The sequence below is a fragment of the Ascaphus truei genome, chromosome 3 (genome assembly GCF_040206685.1).
Source record: "Ascaphus truei isolate aAscTru1 chromosome 3, aAscTru1.hap1, whole genome shotgun sequence".
NCBI lineage: Eukaryota > Metazoa > Chordata > Amphibia > Anura > Ascaphidae > Ascaphus > Ascaphus truei.
Genome location: NC_134485.1, coordinates 79,071,788 through 79,094,923, shown reverse-complemented (window position 1 = coordinate 79,094,923; position 23,136 = coordinate 79,071,788). Strand labels below are relative to the sequence as shown.

General features: G+C 42.0%; 1 protein-coding gene across 4 annotated transcripts in view; it reads left to right on the top strand.

Annotated features, from left to right (window-relative positions):
• Nucleotides 1–16,832, top strand: part of CCDC92B (coiled-coil domain containing 92B) — a 61,964-nt gene extending 45,132 nt beyond the window's left edge. For 3 of the 4 annotated variants that reach the window (XM_075594375.1, XM_075594374.1, XM_075594376.1), the window contains one exon: nt 15,574–16,832. In XM_075594375.1, coding sequence (XP_075450490.1) covers nt 15,574–16,319 — 746 coding nt within the window. In that variant the 3' untranslated portion in view covers nt 16,320–16,832. Of the gene's footprint in view, nt 1–650; nt 1,036–15,573 lie in introns of those variants that run through there. The other variant, XM_075594377.1, reaches the window with a different exon arrangement.
• The last annotated feature ends 6,304 nt before the right edge of the window (nt 16,833–23,136 follow it).

Here is a 23,136-nt window from a genome sequence, read left to right as displayed (position 1 = left end):
CTTGTGTTTCCCCCTGTCCTTTCTGCAGTTTGACTTCGACTATCCCTAAAAGTAGTGGTTTCAATATCAGCGTATACTCAACATCATTATACAGCGCGGCGTATTTGTTATCAGCTAATAGATAATCAGCATCATTATACAGTGCAGCATTTTTTATATCGGCGTATCCTCCTCTCACCCCTCTATCTTTCCCCACTCTAACTCACTCTCTCTATATACCCCACTCTGTCTAACTCCCTTGCTATCCTCTCCCCAACTCTCTATCTTTGTCCCTCTCTCTTTCCTGCCCCCTATCCCCTCTCTCCTTCCCCCCTCTCTCCCTTCTTTTGCCCCACCTCCCTCTCCCTCCTCCATCTCTCCCCCTCTCTCCTTACTCTCTAACCCCCCTTTCTCTCCTTCCTCTTTTACACCTCTCTTCTCCCATTCTTTCCCCCCCCTTCCTCCTCCCTCTCTCTCTCTACGCCTCTACCCTCTCCGTCTCTCTCTCTCTTTTTCCTCTCCTCTCTCTCTCACATCCCTCATATTTTCTTTTATATGTATTTATTTCTGTTTTAAAATTGACCCGAATGTTCCCTAAGTAATAAGCAAATTATGCTGTACTTATGAACACAAAAAAGAAGATAAACAAACACGTGCTGCAGGTTTACACTCTAGTTATTTCCTCGTTGTCCCCATGGTAGCCCGTACTGAATAGATTAGCACTCCTACTTCCATAAACGGTAGAGCAAAAACACTTCCTGTCCTTAAGTTTAAGCGCCTTTCGAGGATCGTCTGCCATTTGTGCTCTACTCTCTCTGGATGTAGGAGTGTTACTACCTCGGAGCAATTACTTTGTTATTTTTTGGATCCTTCTGGGCCACCTTCGCACCACCTTTTGCCAGGCCCACATGACTGATGCCTCTCGGAGCCACGCTACAAGTGCATGCCGGGAGAAGAGATGGAGGGACAACACGTGGATGCCGCCAACCGTGCACGGCGTGAGAGCCACTTTGAATTTACGCCTGCGTGTCTGGGTGGTCCCTCCTTCCCCCACTGGTCAGCTGCCACCTTGGATCAGCACCAGACCAAGACCATATCTTTGTGGGTGTCAGTCAGATCCTGCTTCCAGTAAGTGGCTCCTCTGAAATAACAGGTATTTTTATACATAGTCCAGGCGTGGGCTAGGCCACCGACGGGGATGGGTCACCCGCTTATGGGGATTCTTCCTTCTTTTCACCGGCCTGAAGTGGTGTTAATTGAGGTATTTAAACACCCCTTATAGTCTCATTTGTAACGCTGCACGTTAGTAATGTCTAATTTTACCTTTCCTGATGCATAAGACAGGCGCCTCAGACGCTGATCCTGCTGTGAAGACTTAAAAGGCCTTATCTGAGAACAAAACACTTGGTTTGTAGTGAACAGAATGTTAGTTGTACACAACCTTAGCGCTCAAAAGTATATTCCTTGCATTATATGACAAGATACAATACCAAATGTAATGTCCTGAGTCCTGCAGCCCAGAAGACTTGAAGGTCAGTTCAGAATTGTCCTTCTGATTTATGGCACGGTTTGTAGTAATTGTGATGCCAAGCTTCCATCCAGCTGCAGAAAAAGGGCACAACATATAGTACAATACTTCAGTGCTAACCTGCTCATGAGTAAGGGTCATTTAGTTAAACCCTTTGGCCAAAGCATTATAAGCCTGCAGCCTATATCAAGGCATGACCAATTTGCAGGTCCTAACTCTACGGTACCTGGTAAAATCCTCATGTACCTCTTTTTTTGCTGGAGGGAGAAAGACCATACTGGGTCTGTCATACACAGGAACATGATAAAAACTGCTAATTGGAAAGTGGGCCCGGGCGAGCTTAAACCCTGGGAGGAGGGGCCACACCTCCAAACAACAATAGTTGCAATAACCCAGCAAGCTCAAGAGCCCCAAAACCCACTCTCACATCATATATATTTGTGTCAAAAAGCCGTGCTACTGAGCGTAGCCAAATATACAAACAAAAACATATAGAGCCATCGTAGGAATGACAAAGAAATCCAACTATTATCCAGTCGATGACCAATATAGTTTCTTCTGAACGAATCTCTCCTAAGTGAAGACATTCGGTTAATCACAAGTTTAATAGATTGTACCCCTTCAAAGAACAAGATACCAAATATTGGGATAAACCACCAAAGGTTGATGCGGCTATCGCTTCCTTAGCACTATTTCATTAGAAGACAGATCTTCCTTTTCGGATGGCATGGAAAGAAGGATGGAGAGAACGCTTCAAAGTAATTTTCACTTCTTGGAGCATCTAGAAGATCAAGGAGCGGGAACTTCTCACCTACAAATGTTGGCCATTGACTTAATCTTGAATGCATCTTATGGCGTGATCAGAATGACAATGAGAGATTTATACCTGTCTTAACTGCTGGACGTGCCTTCTAGCTAAAAGCTTGGTCAGCAGACACTTGATAAAAAAAATCGAATTACTCTTCCATTTACAGGATCATATTTATTTGGAGAAGCGTGTAAGGGTTCCAGTCCAGTCTTTGGCTGGAACCTGCCCGTACCTGGCTGCTGTGGACATTTTGATTACTGGCAGCCTGCTATATTGGCTGCACCTGTTCAAGGGCTTAAATAGCAGCCAATGACTTCCAGCCCCTGCCTGAACATTGTATATTTTTCCCTGTGTTCCTGGCCACCTTGGGTTCTAATTACTGAGCCTTCCTTGTTCGTGAGCCTTCCCTTTTCCTGAGGCTAGCCTGTTAATGTGCCTAGCCTGTTGCTGAGCCTCCCTTGTTCGTGAGCCACCCCTGTGGCTTCCCTGTTCTGGAGGCTAGTCTGTTCATTTGGAATCCTTGTTGCTGTCCCCCGAACCGTGATCCACACCTTGCTGCCTGCCACCTCCCCTGACCCTTTGTTGCCTGGATTTTGCACCACTGCCGCCAGCCCTGACCTCCTGCCTGCTTACTGATTATGGATACTCTTACAGGACTCTGTCCCTGGGCACTGGTCAGTTAATACCTCAGCACTGCGGGTCCACTTCCTGATTGGAGACGTCCACCGTCACAAAGAGTTGAATATTATTCTAGGAAAACTCTCCAAAGCCAAAAGTTTCTGACTTCCACAGGAAGCGTGCTTGTAATGGGAATAGTTTGTGTCCTGCCAGATCCTATAAGAAAGGTACAGTACGTGTACAGACCAGGAAGGCCTTTTTTAGGCAGATCTCCAATCAGAATTTTCAAGGTCCTCAGGGGCCCCGCAGTTTCATCCCCACCTGGGAATAGGCAAGCACTAGGTTACAAGGCCTAACTTCTGATGGTCAGCAATGCCCCATCCCAAGATCTGGTGGGTGGCAGTTTGTCCTAGTTTTGTGAACAGTGGGCCCAGATGACAACCAATACATGGATAAGAAGGGGATATTTCATGAAGAACATCAAAAGCTTGCATTTCTGCATCCAATGTTCCCCTGTTCAATTCACCATGGCCACAGCCCCACATACGTGTAGCCCTGTGTAATTTAGTGGTTAAATGTCTTTCTCCTCCTGTGCAATAATCCCTGTTAAAGGGCAGGTTTGCCAGGAGTAATCATGGGGTTTGCCCTCACCTCATATGCTGTGTATTATTTAGTGAAGGAAGTGACATCAGGCTCTGTGTCCACTAACAGTGACACAGGGGTGGTGTCTACTGAAGCTATATAATATGCAGCATTTCCTGAATTTAGAGTGTGTGCCTCACCATCTGAGTGAGGTGAGTCTATCCAGCAACCTGTCAGGGCTCTGGCAGTGTTTGTGGCTCTCCCTCTAGGGAGTGGTGTGGAAGACTATACCTCTTACTTCATTAGGGAGTAAGGGAAGAGCTAGACCTGCTTTCAGTGCCCTTGACTGGGAGTGTTCGGTCAGGGACTTCCTTTGGGTTGGCAACCTGAGAATGAGTGGCTAGACGACCAGCCACTATGATGGGCGGCTGCCCATGTCTGCTGTTAATAAAGGATGCCAAAGAGAGAGAATGCTTCTGTCCTGATTGTGGAGTCAGTTGGGAAGAAGGTGCACATAGAGGTTCTCTTTCAGAGACTCCTCCCTACTACGCTGGGGGTCTGGAAGAGATGGAGGCGCTGTACCATGAGTGAGTATAACTCAGCATTACCTCATAAGCCAGTCGTGATGCTATTCCCCATAATACCATCAAGCGGGAGACTCAGGAGTCCTGTAAGCCAACAGGTGCACCACACTATAGCCATGTGTAACCAGAGTAGTATTTCCCTAGGGGGGCCTATCTGCGATTGGGTGGGGGAAACCTGTTACATACGTTTACAAAAATAATGGGAGATCTTACAGAAAATGTAATTTAATGTACCTCAACAACTAGCTTATCAAGACTAGGACAAGAAAAGAGGCAGAGACGCATACCCAAGTAGTCCACACAGTATCGGGCAGTCACAGCTGGTTCATCAATCAAGAGAAAAGTTGTTTGATACCATCTCAATAAATCTGATTGCTAGGAGTCCGGTTCAATACCATAAAGGGAAAATTTATTCTGCGTCCAGAAACAATACAGAAGATCCAGAATGTAATCCAACATTTTCTGGGGAAAGAGATCCCAGCGGGGGATCATGTAATGCTTCAGTATAAGTAGTCACATTGGCAAGGTTTCATATGCACAAGTTATAAACCAAATGGAAAATAAGTCAATCAAAAGATCGAGATTGGTGGTAGAATCAGAGCAATCTCAGAAAGGGTTGGGAGCTAGCTCTGCCAGTCTGTCAAATCCTTACAGAAGCCAGTGCATTCAGATTGGAGGAGTTCGGGAAGATCACCATTAAAGGGCAATGGTCAACTCAGGAGAAGGATTATCCAGGCAATGTTTCAGAGCTGAAAGCCATCTTCAAAGGCATCTTTCGCTTTTGAAACATCCTACACTTTTTGACAACTCGGCGACAGTCTCTTATATCAACAAGTGGGGCGGTACCAGAAGTACCAGGTTAATGCAAGAAGCAGCTGGCATACTTCATTAGGCAAGAGGCCTGCGTCCCCAAGATTTCAACCTGTTTGTTTAGCATGTATCAACAATATAGGAGCAGACTTCTTAAGCAGAAACAAGCTTCATCCCGAAGAATAGGAATTATCTCACCAGATATTTCTAGTCATGTATCAAGATGGGGAAAGCCTCCCATAGAGCTGATGGCATCACACAGAAACCACAAGCTCCCACTCTACTGTTCAAGGTGGAGTATTCTAAAAGCACCAAACCCGGAAGCCATGTCAATACATTGGTCTTTCCTGTGTCTGTGTGTCTTTTCTACACTCCCAATGATTCTACATCTGGAACTGTTCCAACATCCGCATCCAGGCGGCTTCTCCTTAGCGGCTTCGAGATTGAGTAGAAACCTTAAAAAAAGGGTCTCTCTAAGAGGGTTATCCAGACTTTACTACAATCCAGAAGAAATTCTACCTCCCAAGTGTATTAGAGGCTATGGAAGAACTTAATCTTATGGGTGCTTAAAGCATATGTTGGAGTTTAAGTCTGTCCCAATACCCCATTTACCAGAGTTCCTGAAGGTTTACAGGTGTGTGTGTAATAATAAAATATATATATATATATATATATATATATATATATATATATATATATCCACCTGGGAACTTAATTCAGACCTTAATCATCTTACCTGGAGGGTTTCAATCAAAAGTCTTACCTTAAAATCAGTCTTCCTGATGGCCATAACATCAGCAAGAAGGGTGGGCAAGACCCAAGCACTATCATATCGACCTCTATATTTTAGTTGTTTCTCGCTCTCTTCACGTCTTTGCACTGGCAGAAACTTGCCTCTAACACTCGGACTCTGCCCTGAAGGCAGCTATATACTATAGTGGGCTATCCTTCTTACACACACTTCACCCCTTGGAACGTGGGGGTGGAGTAGGAATACTTCTCTCTTCTCACTGTAAGTTTCAACCCCTACCCGCTTCTCTGAAATTCTCATCTTTTGATGCCTATATTATTCGCCTTTTCTCTCCACTCTCTCTGCGTATTTCTGTCATATATAGGCCACCTAATTCTACATCCTCACACTCCAATTTCCTTTCATACTTTAAAACCTGGATATCCTTCTTCCTCTCTTCTGACTCACCCACTCCCCTCTTAGGACCTTCAGTCTTTGAAATCCAACCTAAAATCAAAGTTTTCTTTACTACTGCCCACCTTGTCAACTTACAACATTATCCTTGCCTCCCCACTTGACCAGAATGCTCCTCCTGTATGTCGACACTCACAGCATTCTAACCCACAACGCTAGCTAAATACACAGACACATTTTCTGCGCCCTTGCACTTGTTCTGCTAAACACCTCTGGATGTAGTCACACTCTTTTTCTCAACCCAGGGGGAGCATATGGGAAAAAAACAACAAAGAAAAAACACACTAAGTGCAGACAATAATGTTCAATGGTGCAAAAATGTGATGCTTGGCTCCTATGTGCTGCCTACTCACAAAATGTCAGTAGGATAAAAACAGTGGCGGGATATGTGGAGTCTGGTGGGTCTCTCTGGACACAGACAGGAAGCGCTAGGACTAGGATATCAGGTGCAGACGTACATGGAAAGATAAAGACAGACCTCCATGGTGCAGATCAATGGTACAAGGATGATATTTATGTAATAATAAAAATGTGCACTTACAATGTTTAAAATCAATAACAACGTTTTATCACTATATCAGTGAAAAGGAGTGTGTACTGTAGATGGTTGCCGCAGCTCACCGCACCGCCGACGTCCCGGATGGGCTGATTCACAGGCTTTCTGTAACTCCCTCTGCACCATGCAGTATGGGGATCGCCTCCAGCGGTGTCTCCGGCGCGACACGTCACTTCCGGTAGGCATGATCAGCTCCGTCGCGTCACTTCCGGTCCGGCAACAGATTGACAGCTCGCAGCACCAATCCTCTCACTTCCTGGGCGGGTCCACTCTACGCGTTTCGCCAATGGAATGGCTGGCTTCGTCAGGAGTTGTCACACTCTGGCTGATTTCCTTCCCTACAAATGTATCCTGTCCTGCTTTAACTCTGCATAAATCCAACCCATGCAACCTCTTTTGTCTTCGACACCCTTCTTTGACCTCCCGCCAAACCATGTTCCACTCCTTCCAATACACCAAAGACTTTGCCAATTATTTCAAGTGCAAGGTGGAAGCTACAGATATCTGCAAAGAAATTCCATCTGTCCCTTCCACATCCTCCTTTCTAATACTCCTCCATCAGACTTTGTTTCAGCTTCAGTTACATAGGAAACTGCTACTCTCCTCAACCCCCCACCACATGCAGCCTCAACCACTTTCACTCCCATCTCCTGAAACCTCTCGTTTCTACCATGGTCCCCATCCTCGCAAACATTGGTAACTTATCTCTGTACTCTGCTATTTTTACATCTCTTTTAAACAAGCTATAGTTAGACCTATTTTTAAAATACTACCCTAGGCCCTACAGTCTCTGGATCTCATCCTACCTCTCCCATCGTACTTTCAGTGTCTCTTCTGCTAACACCTCCTCCTCCTTTATTGATCTCTCTGTGGGGGTACCCCAGGGCTCTGTCCTGGGACCTCTTCTCTTTTCTCTGTACACACTCTCTCTAGGTGACCTAATAACATCTTTTGGGTTTAATTATCACCTCTATGCTGACGACACACAAATATAATTTTCAACACCCGACCTTACACCTGCTGTACAAACCAAAGTTTCTGAATGTCTCTGCTATGTCTTCCTTGATGGCCCTCCGCCGCCTTAAACTCAACATGGCTAAAACAGAGCTCCTCATACTTCCTCCCAAACCTGGCCCTACTACCTCCTTCCACATTACTGTTGGAACTACGATCATTCACCCAGTAGCCCAAGCACGCTGCCTAGGGGTCACACTCGACTCCTCTCTCACATTCGCCCCTCACATTCAAAACATTTCTAAAACCTGTTGATTTTTCCTCCGCAATATAACAAAGATACACCCTTTCCTCTGTTGCTCGACTGCTAAAACTCTGACTCAGGCCCTCATTCTCTCCCATCTTGATTACTGTAACCTCCTGCTGTCCGGCCTTCCTGCCTCTCACCTGTCTCCCCTACAATCTATCCTAAACGCTGCTGCCAGAATCACTCTACTCTTTCCTAGATCTGTCTCAGCATCTCCACTCATGAAATCCCTCTCCTGGCTTCCGATCAAATCCCGCATCTCACACTCCATTCTTCTCCTCACTTTTAAAGCTTTACACTCTTTTGCCCCTCCTTACATCTCAGCCCTAATTTCTCGTTATGCACCATCCAGACTCTTGTGTTCTTCTCAAGGATGTCTTCTTTCTACCCCCTTTGTATCTAAAGCCTTCTCCCGCCTTAAACCCTTTTCACTGACTGCCCCACACCTCTGGAATGCCCTTCCCCTCAGTACCTGACTAGCACCCTCTCTATCCACCTTTAAGACACACCTTAAGACACACTTGCTTAAAGAAGCATATGAATAGCACTGTGGATATTCTGAACACATGATACATAAAGCTTGGCCCCCTGCAGACGCACTTACCAGAACTCCCTCCTAATGTCTCTGTACGTTCTCCCTACCTACCATTTAGACTGTAAGCTCCTCGGGGCAGGGACTCCTCTTCCTTAATGTTACTTTTATGTCTAAAGCACTTATTCCCATGCTCTGTTATTTATTTGATTACCACATGTATTACTACTGTGAAGCGCTATGTACATTAATGGCGCTATATAAATAAAGACATACAATACAATACAATAACTTTCGCCTTGTCTCCCTCTTGCCTTTTGCTTCTAAACTTCTGGAACGGGTTGTCTCATTACATATACTTCACCATCTTAACTCTCATAACCTACTTGACCCTCGCCAATTAGGCTTCCGCACATCTAATGACCTCCATATTGCCAAGTCTAAAAGAAACTACTCTATTCTGATTCGTCTTGTCCTCTACTCAGCTTTCAGTTGACAACTCTCTTCTCCTCCTGGCATCTGTGGCACTGCCCTTACCTGTTTTTTCTCCTACCTCTCATCATTCCTTCAGTGTCTCTTATGCCAACTCCTCCTCAACATCTATGGAACTCTAGGTGTACCTCAAGGCTCAGTTTTAGGGCTCTTGCTCTTCTCTCTATATACCCTCTCACTGAGTGACCACATTAACTCATTTGGATTCACCTATCATCTCTATGCCAATGATACACAACTTTATCTAGCTACACAACGTCTACATACTCTGAACATTCTTAAAACTCTGAAAAGCTATACTCAAAAGACCGTCTCTTTATCCTATCGACGGGTAAGAAAAAGGGTCTACCAGCATCCAAAGTTTCAATTTCTAAATGGTTAAAAAGCTGTATCCAGCAGGGATAGCTGAGCTCAGGGGAGCCTTCCCCCATAAACATAAAGGCACAATGTAGAAAAGCCACAGAAAAACATCTTGGCCAGAACAAATCTGTAGAGCAGTCATTTGGTCATCAGTCCATACGTTTGTTAAACACTACCGACTAAATCTATCTTCATCTACAGATACAAAGTTTGGTAGAAAAGTCCTACAAGCAGCAATTTAGTCTCTCTGTCCGTATCCGAACTGCTTTAGTCAATTCTATTCAGTACTGGCTGGGACGATTTATTTTTCTTCCAAGTCATCCATGGTAACCAGAAGTATTTTCCCTCCCTATATTTATTCAGTTTGGATGGGGTACGGTGAGAGAATATTATCTTGTGTTTTCATAGTTTGTGGTATTTTGTGCTGTGTTTGCATTAATAGAGATTTTAACTGTCAGACAGTCCTCGAAGGACGTTCTTATGCTGGAGGACAGAAGTCATTTTGCTCTACCTTTTGTGAAAGTAGGGATATTAACCCATTCAGTTCTGGCTGCCATGGAGCACTTAGAGGAAAAAAGACATATCGGAAAGATAAAAAATAATTTTTTTAACTACATAGCATTGTAATTGGCTCCCTTAGAAAAATGCAATCACCATTTAAGTAATATTTTGACTTGTCTGCTTGCTCTGTAATATGGAATAGGTTTCTATTTTCTTCTAGTCAGTGTAATTCTAATCTTATTGGTAGTTGAAAATTCTAGTAGCCGGTTCTAGAGTAATGTAGATTAGCTGTGATACCTTTTAGATGGCCGAAGTCAGGGACCTTCATAGATGTAATTACAGAACTTTCAAAACCTAGTTTAGTTCGTATTCTTCAATCTTTATCTTTGATCATTGATTGTAGTATAATAGTTCCAATAAAATAATAAAAGGGAGGGGGGAATCTAGCAACAATATAGATGTATATGCAACAGTTTACAAACATTCTTATTACATTACACCCAAATCACATTTTAAGCTTTTCACAGCATGCATGTATTGTTTTACGTTAGGACATCCCCTCTGTATCCACCTCCCATCCTACACCTCTTCCTAACTCTCCTCCTGCCTTCCTCAACTCTTTTACTGTTGTCACAGAGGAGGATGTATCGTTGCTGATCTCCTCTTCTCCCTCTACCACCTGATCGCTTGACCCCATTCCTTCCCATCTCTTAAAACCTCTTGCTCCTACTATAATCCCTATGCTCACACACATTTTTAACTCCTCCTTCTACTCAGGTACTTTCTCTCCACCTTCAAGCATGCAACAGTTATACCTTTACTCATAAAAGCAATCTTGACCCTACCTGTCTTTCTATCTATCGTTCTGTCTCCCTCCTGGCTTTTGCCTCTAAACTCCTTGAACGTCTTGTATTCTCTCGCTTTCTCCATTTTCTCACCACCTATTCTCTCCTAGACCCTTCGCACTGCTCACTCCACTGAAACAGCCCTCACTAAAATAACTAATGACCTCCATGCTGCCAAAGACAGGGGGCATTATACTCTGCTCATCTTACTATGCCTCTCTGCAGCATTTGATACTGTGGACCACCATCTTCTCCTTCACATTCTCCATACTCTTGGAATTCGTAACAAAGCTCTATCCTGGATCTCTTCCTACCTCTCCCATCGTATTTTCATCGATCTCTCTTTGGGGGTACCCCAGGGCTCTGCCCTGGGACATCTTCTCTTTTCTCTGTACACACTCTCTCTAGATGACCTAATCACATCTCTTGGGTTGAAATATCACCTCTATGCTGATGACACACACATTTACTTTTCAACCCCTGACCTTACACCTGCTGTACCGACCAAAGTTTCTGAATGTCTCTCTGCTAAATCATCCTGGATGGCCCTCTGCCGACTTAAACTTAACATAACATAAACGGAGCTCCTCATATTTCCTCCCAAACCTGGCCCTTCCTTAAACTTTGTTGTTGGAAGTACTATTATACAACCAGTAGCACAAGCAGCTGCCTAGATGTCACATTCGACTCCTCTCTCACATTCTCCTCTCACATTCAAAAGGTAGCTTAAACCTGCCGTTTGTTCCTCCGCAGTATTACAAAGATACACCCTTTCCTCTGTTTCTATACGGCAAAAACTCTGATGCAGACCCTCATTCTCTCCTGTCTCAACTACTGTAACCTCCTGCTGTCCAGCCTTCCTGCCTCTCACCTGTCTCCCCTACAATCAATTCTAAACACTTCTGCCAGAATCACTCTACTCTTTCCGAAAAAGCATCAGCGTCTCCCCTGCTGAAATCCCTCTCCTGGCTTCCTATCAAATCCCATATCACACACTCAATTCTCCTCCTCACTTTTAAAGCTTTACACTCTTCTGCTCCTCCTTATATCTCAGCCCTAATTTCTCGCTATACACCATCCCGAATCTTGCGTTCTGCTCAAGGATGTCTTCTCTCTACCCCTTTTGTATCTAAAGCCATCTCCCGCCTTAAACCTTTCTCATTGACTGCCCAAACACCTCTAGTATGCCCTTCCCATCAATATCCGACTAGCACCCTCTCTATCCACCTTTAAGTCCCACCTTAAAACACCCCTGCTTAACAAAGCAAATGAGTAGCTCCATGGCTGACACTTTAAACCTTATACATAAAGCTTGGCTCCTTGCAGACGCCCTTACCTGCTATCTCTGTACGTTTTTCCTACCTACCAATTAGATTGAAAGCTCTTCAGAGCAAGGACTCCTTTTCCTAAATGTTACTTTTATGTCTGAAGCACTTCTCCCCATTATGTGTTATTTGTATTATTTGTTATTTATATGATTGTCGCGTGTATTACTGCTGTGAAGCGCTATGTACATTAATGGCGCTATATAAATAAAGATATACATACATAGAGTAAAGAGCAATCCGCGCATTGGTGGAACTAAATTAAAAACAAAAGTGTTTTTATCATTATTATTTTTCTATAAGCACATACTATAAAATATCTCCAAGCCTTCCAGAGCTAACAATTGAACATCTTCTAGCATGAGAAAACAAGCCTGTTAGTATCTTAAAGGGTTTTTTTATTTTATTTTTACGACATTGCCAACACGATTAATTAACAGTACCAATTAAATCATGTTTTAGCAGGTTTTAGATAGGCATTTGTGAAGAGCATAAAGGTTTGGAGCAATGACTCAAGTGAAACAAAATTGTTAGAGTCTGTTCTGCTGGGCGGAGGTATTCCTGGGGCTGTCAGAGACTCAACAAAATATTGGAAAAATAGTCATCCAACTTGAATAGAACCATTCCAGCAAGAATAACAAGTTATGAACAGAGGCTAGCTTATTACAAAATCCTCTTGGATTGATTGCGCAGGCAGGCTTGTTGATTAGCACCGAAATTAGCGTTTATATTATTTTGTGCTGTGCCTTTTCATTTACAATGAAACGGTTTTACTTTGTATTCAGCACATTTGTGTCATCTTCATGTTAAGAACGTGCATAAATATGATACAGGCTTTGTACACAAATACAATCTATTTGGTTTGGATTGGTGGAGCGCACAAAAAAAATGAAAAAAGAAATGAAAACATTTGATAGTGAAATATTAACGTGAGAATAATTGTGCGGGTCTGTGCACTCAAATGGAATCGTGTCGACTCTTGTTGCGATTGGTATGTAGGGTCTGGACTCTGGTGTTTTCTTTCCTCTTTATAGGGGTCATGCATCACACTCAAAATAAGAAAAAGCAAGACATTGTGTAGCACGTAAATATATATATTGTATAGCACGTAAATATATATATATATAAATATATAATATATATATATATATAAATATAAATATATATATATATATATATATATATATATATATATATATATATATTACACACCGTGTGACAAACTCACTCACATTTGGCAAGGTTAAAACAGACATGTAGTGTAATAACACAGCAGGTTTTGTACACAAAAAGCCCACAGAATGACTCAGAAATAGTACTTGAGCATAAAGGGATGTTGCACCTAATCATTTATCTGCTGTAGAAGTTCCCCTTCACAAGACAATGGCCACAATTATTTACTCCCCAGAGGGCTTTTGACGCCCGAGTCGAATTGTTCAGTTATATCCTATTAACAGCCATTATTTTGTTTTTGGAAGCGGCTTTCAAAGGCGTAGGAGGATCCTCCCCATTACCATGTGTATGCTTAATATAGAATAAAAATGCCTTAGCAAAAATAATACCTGTCCTAGTCTGCATATCGAGGAATGGGTTGTAATGTACAGTAGATATCTTACATGTACCCACAAATCCTTCAAATTGCAGGTCTCCTCTAGGATAGAGGTACAAAGTAGAGCTCTACTCACAAGTTCACAATGCAATTCTTCATATATTGTAACAGCAAAGAACAGAGGAGGATCAACGTTTCAGGTCCCATATGGACCTTTCATCATGAAAAGTCCATATGGGAGCTAAAACATCGTTCCTCCTCTGTTCTTGGCTGTTACAATATATGAAGAATTGCATTGTGAACTTGTGAGTAGAGCTCTACTTTGTACCTCTGTCCTAGAGGAGACCTGCAATTTGAAGCGTTTGTTTGTCTATGTTGTGTTGGCTGAACACGCAGGATTCTCCTCGCCTGAAAGTATTTCCCCACACTTTGGAACTGTACTTTACATTTACACACGGATTACACTCAAGTATTTCCCTAATAACTAATTCAGTTACCTCTTTCTTACCATGTCAGAGAAAATGTAATACTAATTGTACCATAGTAAATCACTAAGCTCGAGGTAAGAATTTGTACCTTTGTTGAACTATCTTGTTTGATTTTATATGCTATAAATAGGATATATATTTATAGTTCCATGCAATTACAGTATTTAATTATCAGATACTATACAAATACTATCAGATACATTATTTTTTGTTTATGATCAAAGGTATTCATAGTAAACCATGAATATGAACATAAAAGAATGGTGTAGATTATGTAGCACACACTTTTCCTTTTATACTGCCTGTTAAATTAGCTATCGAATTCAAGCATTTTATCTAGTGCAAATGACATTTAAGTGCTTGCATTGTTAGTGTATCTAGTCATAATGCCTTTTGTATCTCATGCTCTTAGTCTTCAGGAGAAGCTGCATCTGAAAAGGAGTAGTGTTGTACCGGGTCCTGAGGTTGCCGGGTACCGGGTATCAGGGGAAATGTGCGGGCCGGGTATCCGACTGGGTAGCTTTGGCTTACATGCAGCTGGCGGCGGAGGTTGAGGAGGATCACGGCGACATCGTGGGAGCAGCGGCAGACATCTTGGTGGCGGTGGCAGCAGAGGAAGTCATTGTTGGGCTGGTGGGAGCATTGGAACGCATCCTATCACAGCTGATGCCGGTGGGAGCCGGGGAACATGTTTCCAGAGCAGGAGCGTTACTATTGGACAGCCAGGGCTGTCCAATAGTAATGCTCCTGCTCCGGTCACATGTTCACCAGCTCCCACTGGCATCAACTAGGATAGGATGTGTTCTGCTGCTCCAAACCGGCTCAACAATGATGTCCTCTGCTGCCACCGCCACCAGGATGTCTGCCACTCCTCCCACGATGTCGCCGTGGTCCTCCTCACCCTCCACCGCCGGCTGCAGGTAAGTGTTTATGTAAGTGTTCTGTTGCTCTGCTCCTGACGTTCTCCAAGAGGAGGACTGAGGGAGCAGAGCAGAAAGGAAATTACCCGGGACCGGGTCCAGCCCCCTGGTTCCGGGTAATTTCCGGGTAGTTAAAATAGTGTCGGGTACCGGGTAATTTCCGGGTACTCGGTACATCACTAAAAAGGAGGTCTGGATGAAAGTTGTCTTGGATTTTTAAATAGCTCACATAACATCATATACATGTTGTTGGTTTACTGACTATGGGCAGTATTCAGTATTTTTTCGCATTATGATCGGACAAAAACTGCCATGGCAGATTGAGGCACGATTGACTTTTTCAGACCTTATTGAATAAGGCCGTTTGTCCTTTTAACGTCCTTGAACGTATGTTCATGCTGTAGTTTTATTCTTACACCTTTGCTTTCACCATTGATCTTTGATTGTGTTATTTCATTTATTGTATTGTATAAGGTTGTTTAAATGTACAGTACTTCACTACTGAGCTAAATTTGGTGTATTTTGCCCATTTCCTTTTACATTCTAAAATAGTCTATGTGTACCCTTAATCTTATTTAGTCCAGAAATAATGAATCCTTATCTAATCACATTTTTATATTTCTTCACCTAGAATACATTGAGCAGGAGATGGAGGAAAAATGCCGGATAATAGAAGCCAATTGGGATGAAAAGGAACAGCTGAACTATGAGCTGAAAAAGGAGCTCTGTTACCGTGAGACTCGGGTAGCTGCCCTGAGATCCAAATTGAGGGACAAGGAAAGGAGATTTCTGGAAGAACTAAAGAGGAGGAGTCACCGAGTCACAATCCTGAATACGGAGCTGCAGAAGCAGACCGAGGCTGCAGCCTATTTATCATTCCAGCTGCACACCACCAAACATAAGCTGCACAGTCCTCAGCACGGCTCCCGGGTGTCCTACAGGCCTCCTGACTGCACTGTACCCAGGCAACCTCATCATGAGGGAAAGGTGAAAAGGCGAACCCACAAGACCCACAGTGTTTGGCGACAGGCTTCAGAATGTCCCTCAAGCAAGGGCGTGGCAAGAGACTGCTTTCAGAGAGAGAGGATGAGCAGCTTTGAAGACGTGGAAGCCATGCCAGACCCAGCGCTGTTTTTATATCCCAAGAAGTACATGCATCCTCACCGGCACAGGTCAGAATCCAAATCACACGTCCTAGCTAAACCTGGATCGGGCCATGCTGATGGAGCTATGACACTTTGTTCTCAACGGGGCGAAAAGCTTTCAACAGAGGACGACACACCATCCACCATTCCAGTGGTCAAAGCCAAGCTTCCAAAAAGTGGGACGGAGAAACGCCGGGCTATGATCAGGCAAGATTCAAGAGATTCAGAATAAAGCAGGGCAAATGATTTGATCTACTGCTTTTGCTTATGGGGGCCTTTCTGGAAAAGCCCATTTGGCAGCAAACTGGTTATAGAGATACTAAAAACTAAAACTAAAATATGAAATATTGACTTCTCACGACCCCACCTATCCATGTACAATGTGGACATTGTAGGCTTTTTACTGTCTGCCTCTGGATTACTAGAAAAGTAAATCTCCTCCCTTATATGTGTTCCTTGGACGTCTTATTGTCAAAGAGACCTTTCTTTTGCTATAGTTCTATTTTCTTACTTAAGGTCTCACTTCAGATGTGATAAATGAATCTTCTTGCATGTAATGCAGAGTAGCTCTGCAAGGTCTCTAGCAACAAAAGAGTTAATTGACCTCATTGATCATATCAAAATCCAGTTAATACTCATGCAAGCAAAGAAAAAAAAACACAGACTGGAGACTTTCCTATGCAGTTCATTCTGCCATCTCACCCTAAGTGGCAGTTTTGATATTATAAATAAAATTGGACTCGGAGTATGTTTAAGTCATTACAGTTCTTGCTGTAACTGTAGACCTTTTTGCTTCTGCACGGCCATGCTAAATATAACACATTGAAAACTAGAGCAGGACCACTAGGAGAAAATATGTGTATTTAACTAATGGAACCGAATATTCAGGGTAAATTGAAACTGAAACAGGAGAATTCTGAAAGTTTTACACCAAATCACAAGACTGTTTCTTTTTTTTATGTAAAGTTTTTATTGCATAATGTAGCATTAGGAGAGATGGACAGTTGAGAGGGTACAGAAGGAAAAAAAAGGGGGGTTGGTTAAGAGGGGTACGAAGGAAGGGTTCACAATGTATCGCTTCAGTCGGGTACTGTATATAGGGTTACTTTCTTACAGTGATAATGCAAGTTTATTTTTATACAATACTATTGGATATATTATGAGGACAGGAGCTTGCATTTAAAACCATTCTCATTTGAAGATATCTGAAGAACTCTGTTGTATGTAGACTGAGATTCAATGTAAAGATCTCGACGGATTTTAATTTGCCACATTGAAACATATGTTTGGCCCTTACTATTCCTCTGGAATCCCAGGACCTAAAATCCAGGTAAGACATGCCTGGCCCAAACTCAGGATTCCCGAACAATGGAGTCCTTAAGGAGTTCTCCCTTGAAAGGTTCAACTTCAGATGGTTTGAGTGCCATTATTTAAGATGGTTCCTTTTTCAATGGGAGAACGATGCTAAATGGAGTCAATTGTACTCCATTAAAAATCTAGTGTGAAACCTTGAAGAATCCTACACCTTTGTACCTTAGTTGGTTGGAGTGTATTAAGTTTTTTTTTTTTTGCAATAAGCAAACAAAGACTTATTTATTTTTTACATCAGGCAACAGTGGAAAGATTTATCAAAGTTATACTCCAGTTTTGCACGAATGCAAAATGATTAGCCAGTTTTTTTTATTGCAATATATCGCTCATTTCAATGGGAAACCATTCCAGTGCATACCAAAGTTATGTTGCGACAGAGTAATCTGGAGTAATATCCCCATGACATTTACTGATTAGGCCATTTATGCCTAATGCTTCCTATATAGCAGTCTATGGAATAGTCAGTATTATGTTTAGAAAGTAACATCATTAGTGTTGTTTTAAGGTTATGATATCATTTGACTGGATGGACTGTAAGGCACTTTACAAGCTCATTCGTGTTGTGAAGTTATGGCATTGCCAAATTATTATGATACAAATGATTAAACTTCACAGCTCTTAATGCAATTCGTTTATCTTTACAATTTGGCTCTATCCTCACATTTAGCTGGCTCATGTAAAACTGATGGGATGGCCTCTTCAGAGAAAAGATCTCAGCATACGTTTTATGTTACATTGTTTCTAGATAAACCAAGGACACACTAATGTTTACAGTAAGAAATCCAAATGAAACAGAACCACTCAACTTAGTTATCATACATATCATTAGTATATGTAGTCAATAAGACATGAATGGAATAAGTAGTCAAATTCCCCACAGTAGGCGTCCTGGGGATTACCAACAAATAATAATGTATATGCTGGGGAAAAAAAGAGTCTAGTAAAGATTGTGCAATAACCCCCAATCAGGAGACTCCACTTTGGAGCACACCCATACTTATTTATATTTTATAAAATATCACAGCTCTAATTGTTACAGACAATAGTGCTATGTACAAAGTAAAAATGAAGTAGGAATGGCATATAGGCAGGGTGCAGTGTACACCACAGGCATGCCCCGCATTAACGTACGCAATGGGTCCAGAGCATGTATGTAAAGCGAAAATGTACTTAAAGTGAAACACTCCCTTTTTTCCACTTATCGATGCATGTACTGTACGGCAATCATCATATACGTGCATAACTGATGGAAATAACGCATTTGTAACAGGCTCTATAGTCTCCCTGCTTGTGCACAGCTTCGGTACAGGTAGGGAGCCGGTATTGCTGTCCAGGACGTGCTGACAGGCGCATGCGCGATCTGCCGTTTGCCTATTGGGCGATATGTCCTTACTCGCGAGTGTACTTAAAGTGAGGGTCCTTAAACCGGGGTATGACTGTATATACCAAGTAGGTGTTGCTGCATACAGACATTAGGCTAATTTATTCCCCGCCAGAAATTAGCCGTATTCATTAGTGTTACTCCCTATTATTCTGGATTGGGGATCTATGCTAGTAAAAAGGCTAACTAGAGGGTAGAGATCAGACTAGTGTAGACAGTGTATCTATACACAGATTTACAGTAGCAGAGGTAAAGAAACCAAGGTACGATGGTTGCAGAGTTTGGGGTGATTACCCCCAATGTCAGGAAAATAATCAATAAATCCTTTGTATAATGTTTTTTAGAGCACACTCCAAACACCAAGAGGGGCAATTCACAGAGCTAACATTGCTATTGCTGTTCATCTATATTCATGTATCTGATTTCATGCTGTGCTAAGCTATTGTTGCCTTTCTAGCCCTTGTTTCACAAAATCTCTGCGTTACGTTGGTACAGTACATATGCACTTCACACATACTGTATCTCTGCAACCATCATACCTGGGGTTCTCTACCTTTGCTGGCTCAGTGCACAGATACCCTGCCTACACTAACCGGATCTGTAGCCTCTAGTTAGCCTTTCTACTAACATTCTAAAATCCCATATCCATAATAATAGGGAGTAACACTAATGAATAAGGATAATTTACAGTGGGGAATAAATTAGCCTCATGTCTGTATGCAGCAACACCTACTTTGTTGATAGGTGTACCCTGGGCTCTGCCTATTTACCATTCCTTCTTTATTTTTACCTGGTACATAGCACTATTGTCTGTAACCATAGATTTCTGATCATTTATAATATAATGTAAATAGATATTATATTTTAACTAGTCCCTGGGTGTGCTCCAAAGTGGAGTCTCTTGATTTGGGGGTTACATAGTAGATGAGGTTGAAAAAATACCTACTGTACGTCCATCAAATGCAACCTACTGTATGCTAAATTTAAACGACAGGTACTTATTCTGTATTTGTACTTACAGTATATTTATCCAGAGGAAGGCAAAAAAATACCCCCAGTGAAATATCATCAAATGATATCTCATAAGGGGAAAAATAAATTCTTTCTGATGCAGAATAAAAAAAAATTCTGTTTTTTTGTGTTTATGAGTAGGCTATTCTCATGTATTATTCTGTTTGCAGGTGTAACCATAAATAATATCAGTGCAACCAGGTCAGTACCATGCAGTACAAGCAACCGTAGTACTAGCGATATTTGAGAATAAGCAGTCTAATTTGAGAATGTTCAATGTGTTTTAATCGTAAAATGATGCAGTTTTCCGTTTTGACACCATAGGGCTTAGCTTAACAGTTTAACTGAAAACATTGTTGAAACTGCTCTTTAATGGCTTTGGACATTTTCATCTATGGTTTTATATTGTTTGGACTTCAACACTCGTAACTAATTATTACAGGCGCTTCAGTATTTCATGGGATAGGATACGTTCAGCTTAGTGAGTAAAGTAGATGTCAGTATTGAGAGGGCCTTATATGAGCAAGTGTACCAATTAATTACTGGTAGGTGAGCATTGCTTCTTTGGTTTGGTAAATAATGTGTATGCAAATACTTGGGGATTTTGTATTATTCGTATCTAATAGAACTTAGACCTTTTACCGTGCTCAAATGAGAACAACATTTTGTTTGTGTCCAGAGAACCACTTTTGAAGTTTTTTAATGGCTATGAGCATTTTGCATATCTACCAAACTAGAGGCATTGGCACAAACTGGAGATTTAAGAAGATGGTCTGTAAACAAATGATGGTGGCAAATTGTTTCTAAATGATGGTGAAAAGCAAAAGAAGTGATGAATTCCTATATGTGTTTAGGTAACTTGTCATGTAAATGTAGACCCATGGTACATTATAATAAGCTTACATCGCAGTCAGAGCTTCATACCACAGTTTTTTCTCTAAAAAACAACCGGATAATACAAAGGAATCTATTTACAAACGTATCACGGCTATAAAACTGGAACCAAACCAGTGCAACCCCCCCTCCCCCCCACCCCGAAAAACACCATATTTATCAAAGGAAAGGAAGAATTAACAGCACCGTATTTATCAACGGAAATTAATCCAATAGAAAGCTATTTGAGTTTTTCCTTTAACTGTTGCAATTCTTTTACATAGCCCAGTTTTGCAGCCGGAAGACTTTAATAAGTCATGTCCAAAAATCCCTAGCTCACAATGAGGGTGTATCATGTAAACCCATTCATCTTTACTGCATCCAATAATGGCTGTCCTATCCAAGAGCTCACCCTAAAACTTTCTGTCTTCCCATTAAATACAAAAACACGTATTTCAGATTAGTATATTTAGATTATAGAGGGAGATAAATATATATGTTTAAACCGGTCTAGGAAATTTGGTCGTGGCTGTTTCGCCGCGACCAAATGGCTGCCGGTGCTTTGCCACGACTCACCCCGCCACCGGAACCTGCTATCGCCGGCCACTTCGCAGCTAAGGTAAGTGCTTAAACCCCATACTCTAAGCCCTTATCTTAAAAAAAACCCTACCCTAACCGCTAATATCCTTCAAATTAACCCTGTACCTTACAACTAAAACCCCTCTAATGAACCCCCTAACCTAAGTGCCTAAGCCCCTTAAATTAACCCCTAGCGCTAAAAGCCCTTAACAGTAATAAAACTAACCTTAGAAGAGGCCGGTGGCGGGAATACCAGCAGTGTATCGGCGGTGGCGGAAGGGTGAGACGCGGAAGCGCCGGTGGCCATTTGATCACGGCAAAACGGCCGCGACCCAAATGTCCCATTCCATGTTTAAACTGTCTTAATATTTTCCTCTGGAGTCCCCAAGCAATGCTTTCCTTAAGGACTCTTTAATAGCTCCAAGCAATGCTTTCCTTAAGGACTCTCTAATAGCTCATGTCCTGAAGGTTCTATCAATAGAACCTAAAATATCAACTGCCTGTTGGTTGATGATTCCTGTTCTAGTTTGACTCCACATTGGTAGCTGTATAAGAAAACTGTACAATATAATTCCATCTACTCTGAACGTTCATGCTTGTCCCATAAGAGGTATGACAACCTACAGCAAATCAGTATGTAAACCGGAAAACTGTTAAAGCAGAATGACCAGGTAAGGCAACCCTGCTCCTTCATCACCCCATATCGCTCCTTCATCACCCCATATAACCCCCCAAAAGGTCGTTTGTTTGTGCTAGCATTGTATACGTCACAGGTGTATCCACTTCATCTGATTACGTAAGTACCATTGTTAATGTGATTCCCGTTGCTAAATGGGATGATTGGGCAGCTGAAGGGCTACTCGGGATCTTCAGAAATTGGCGAATACAGTGACCATAGGCAGACCGAGAAACGAAAAAAAGGACATTTGCGGGCTCGTTGGCATGATGTTGAAGGGGCTGTTTTTATTCCTTAAAAAGATTGGAGTGTCCTGGTTGGTTAAAAAAAAACCTGAAGCAGCGCACAGCAAACGGTGACAGAAATCACATAGAAATATGAATTATATTTATGCCATGAATAAAAAGGGGGCAAAAAGTCCCCCAACATGTTTTGCACCAATCGCTGCTTTATCAAATCTCCTGGTAGTAAGATTAATACAACCCAGATAGATTAAAGAAAAATAAATAAAGCAGGGGGAATGGTGTTTTATCTTTTATGGTCGAAAACACGTCAATTGTGCTGCCCCAATATGGTAAAATAAACAAACTATGGTTAGTGCTATCGCCATTGCTGTGGAACCATTGAAGCAATAAGAAACACAAAGAATGGAAAAGTTAAAGCCGTTTCACTTGATTAGAAGCAGCAGTCCCATTTGTATGGTCCAATTTTATGCACCCTTACTAATGTGTTCCCTGTCTTAGTTACACAGTTCAATTAATTGTCAAACAGTCCAGTGTTTGTCTCATGTCTCATTCATAGAATAAATGTAACACAATGTTTTCTATTGTAATCATTTTTTTTTGTTGCTGTATCCCCCGTTTGTGCATTTGGCGACATCCTTCCCTCAGCTGCCCTTTTACTAAACAGTAATACCAAAGCCGGGGGGTGGGGGAGGGGGGGTTATGGATAACGTTTTGTATGGATAACGTGAAATTGAAAACACAAACATGTCTATCAAAGAAAAAGACAGTTGCTTTTTATATGAACATTTTGTTCCATAATCTGACATTTTGTGCATCAATTTTGTTCAAGTTCTATAGACAAGAGGCTTGGATAATTAGCCCCCATTATATCACTGTGGCACTGGCACCTACATTAGAATACACTGTAAGCTCT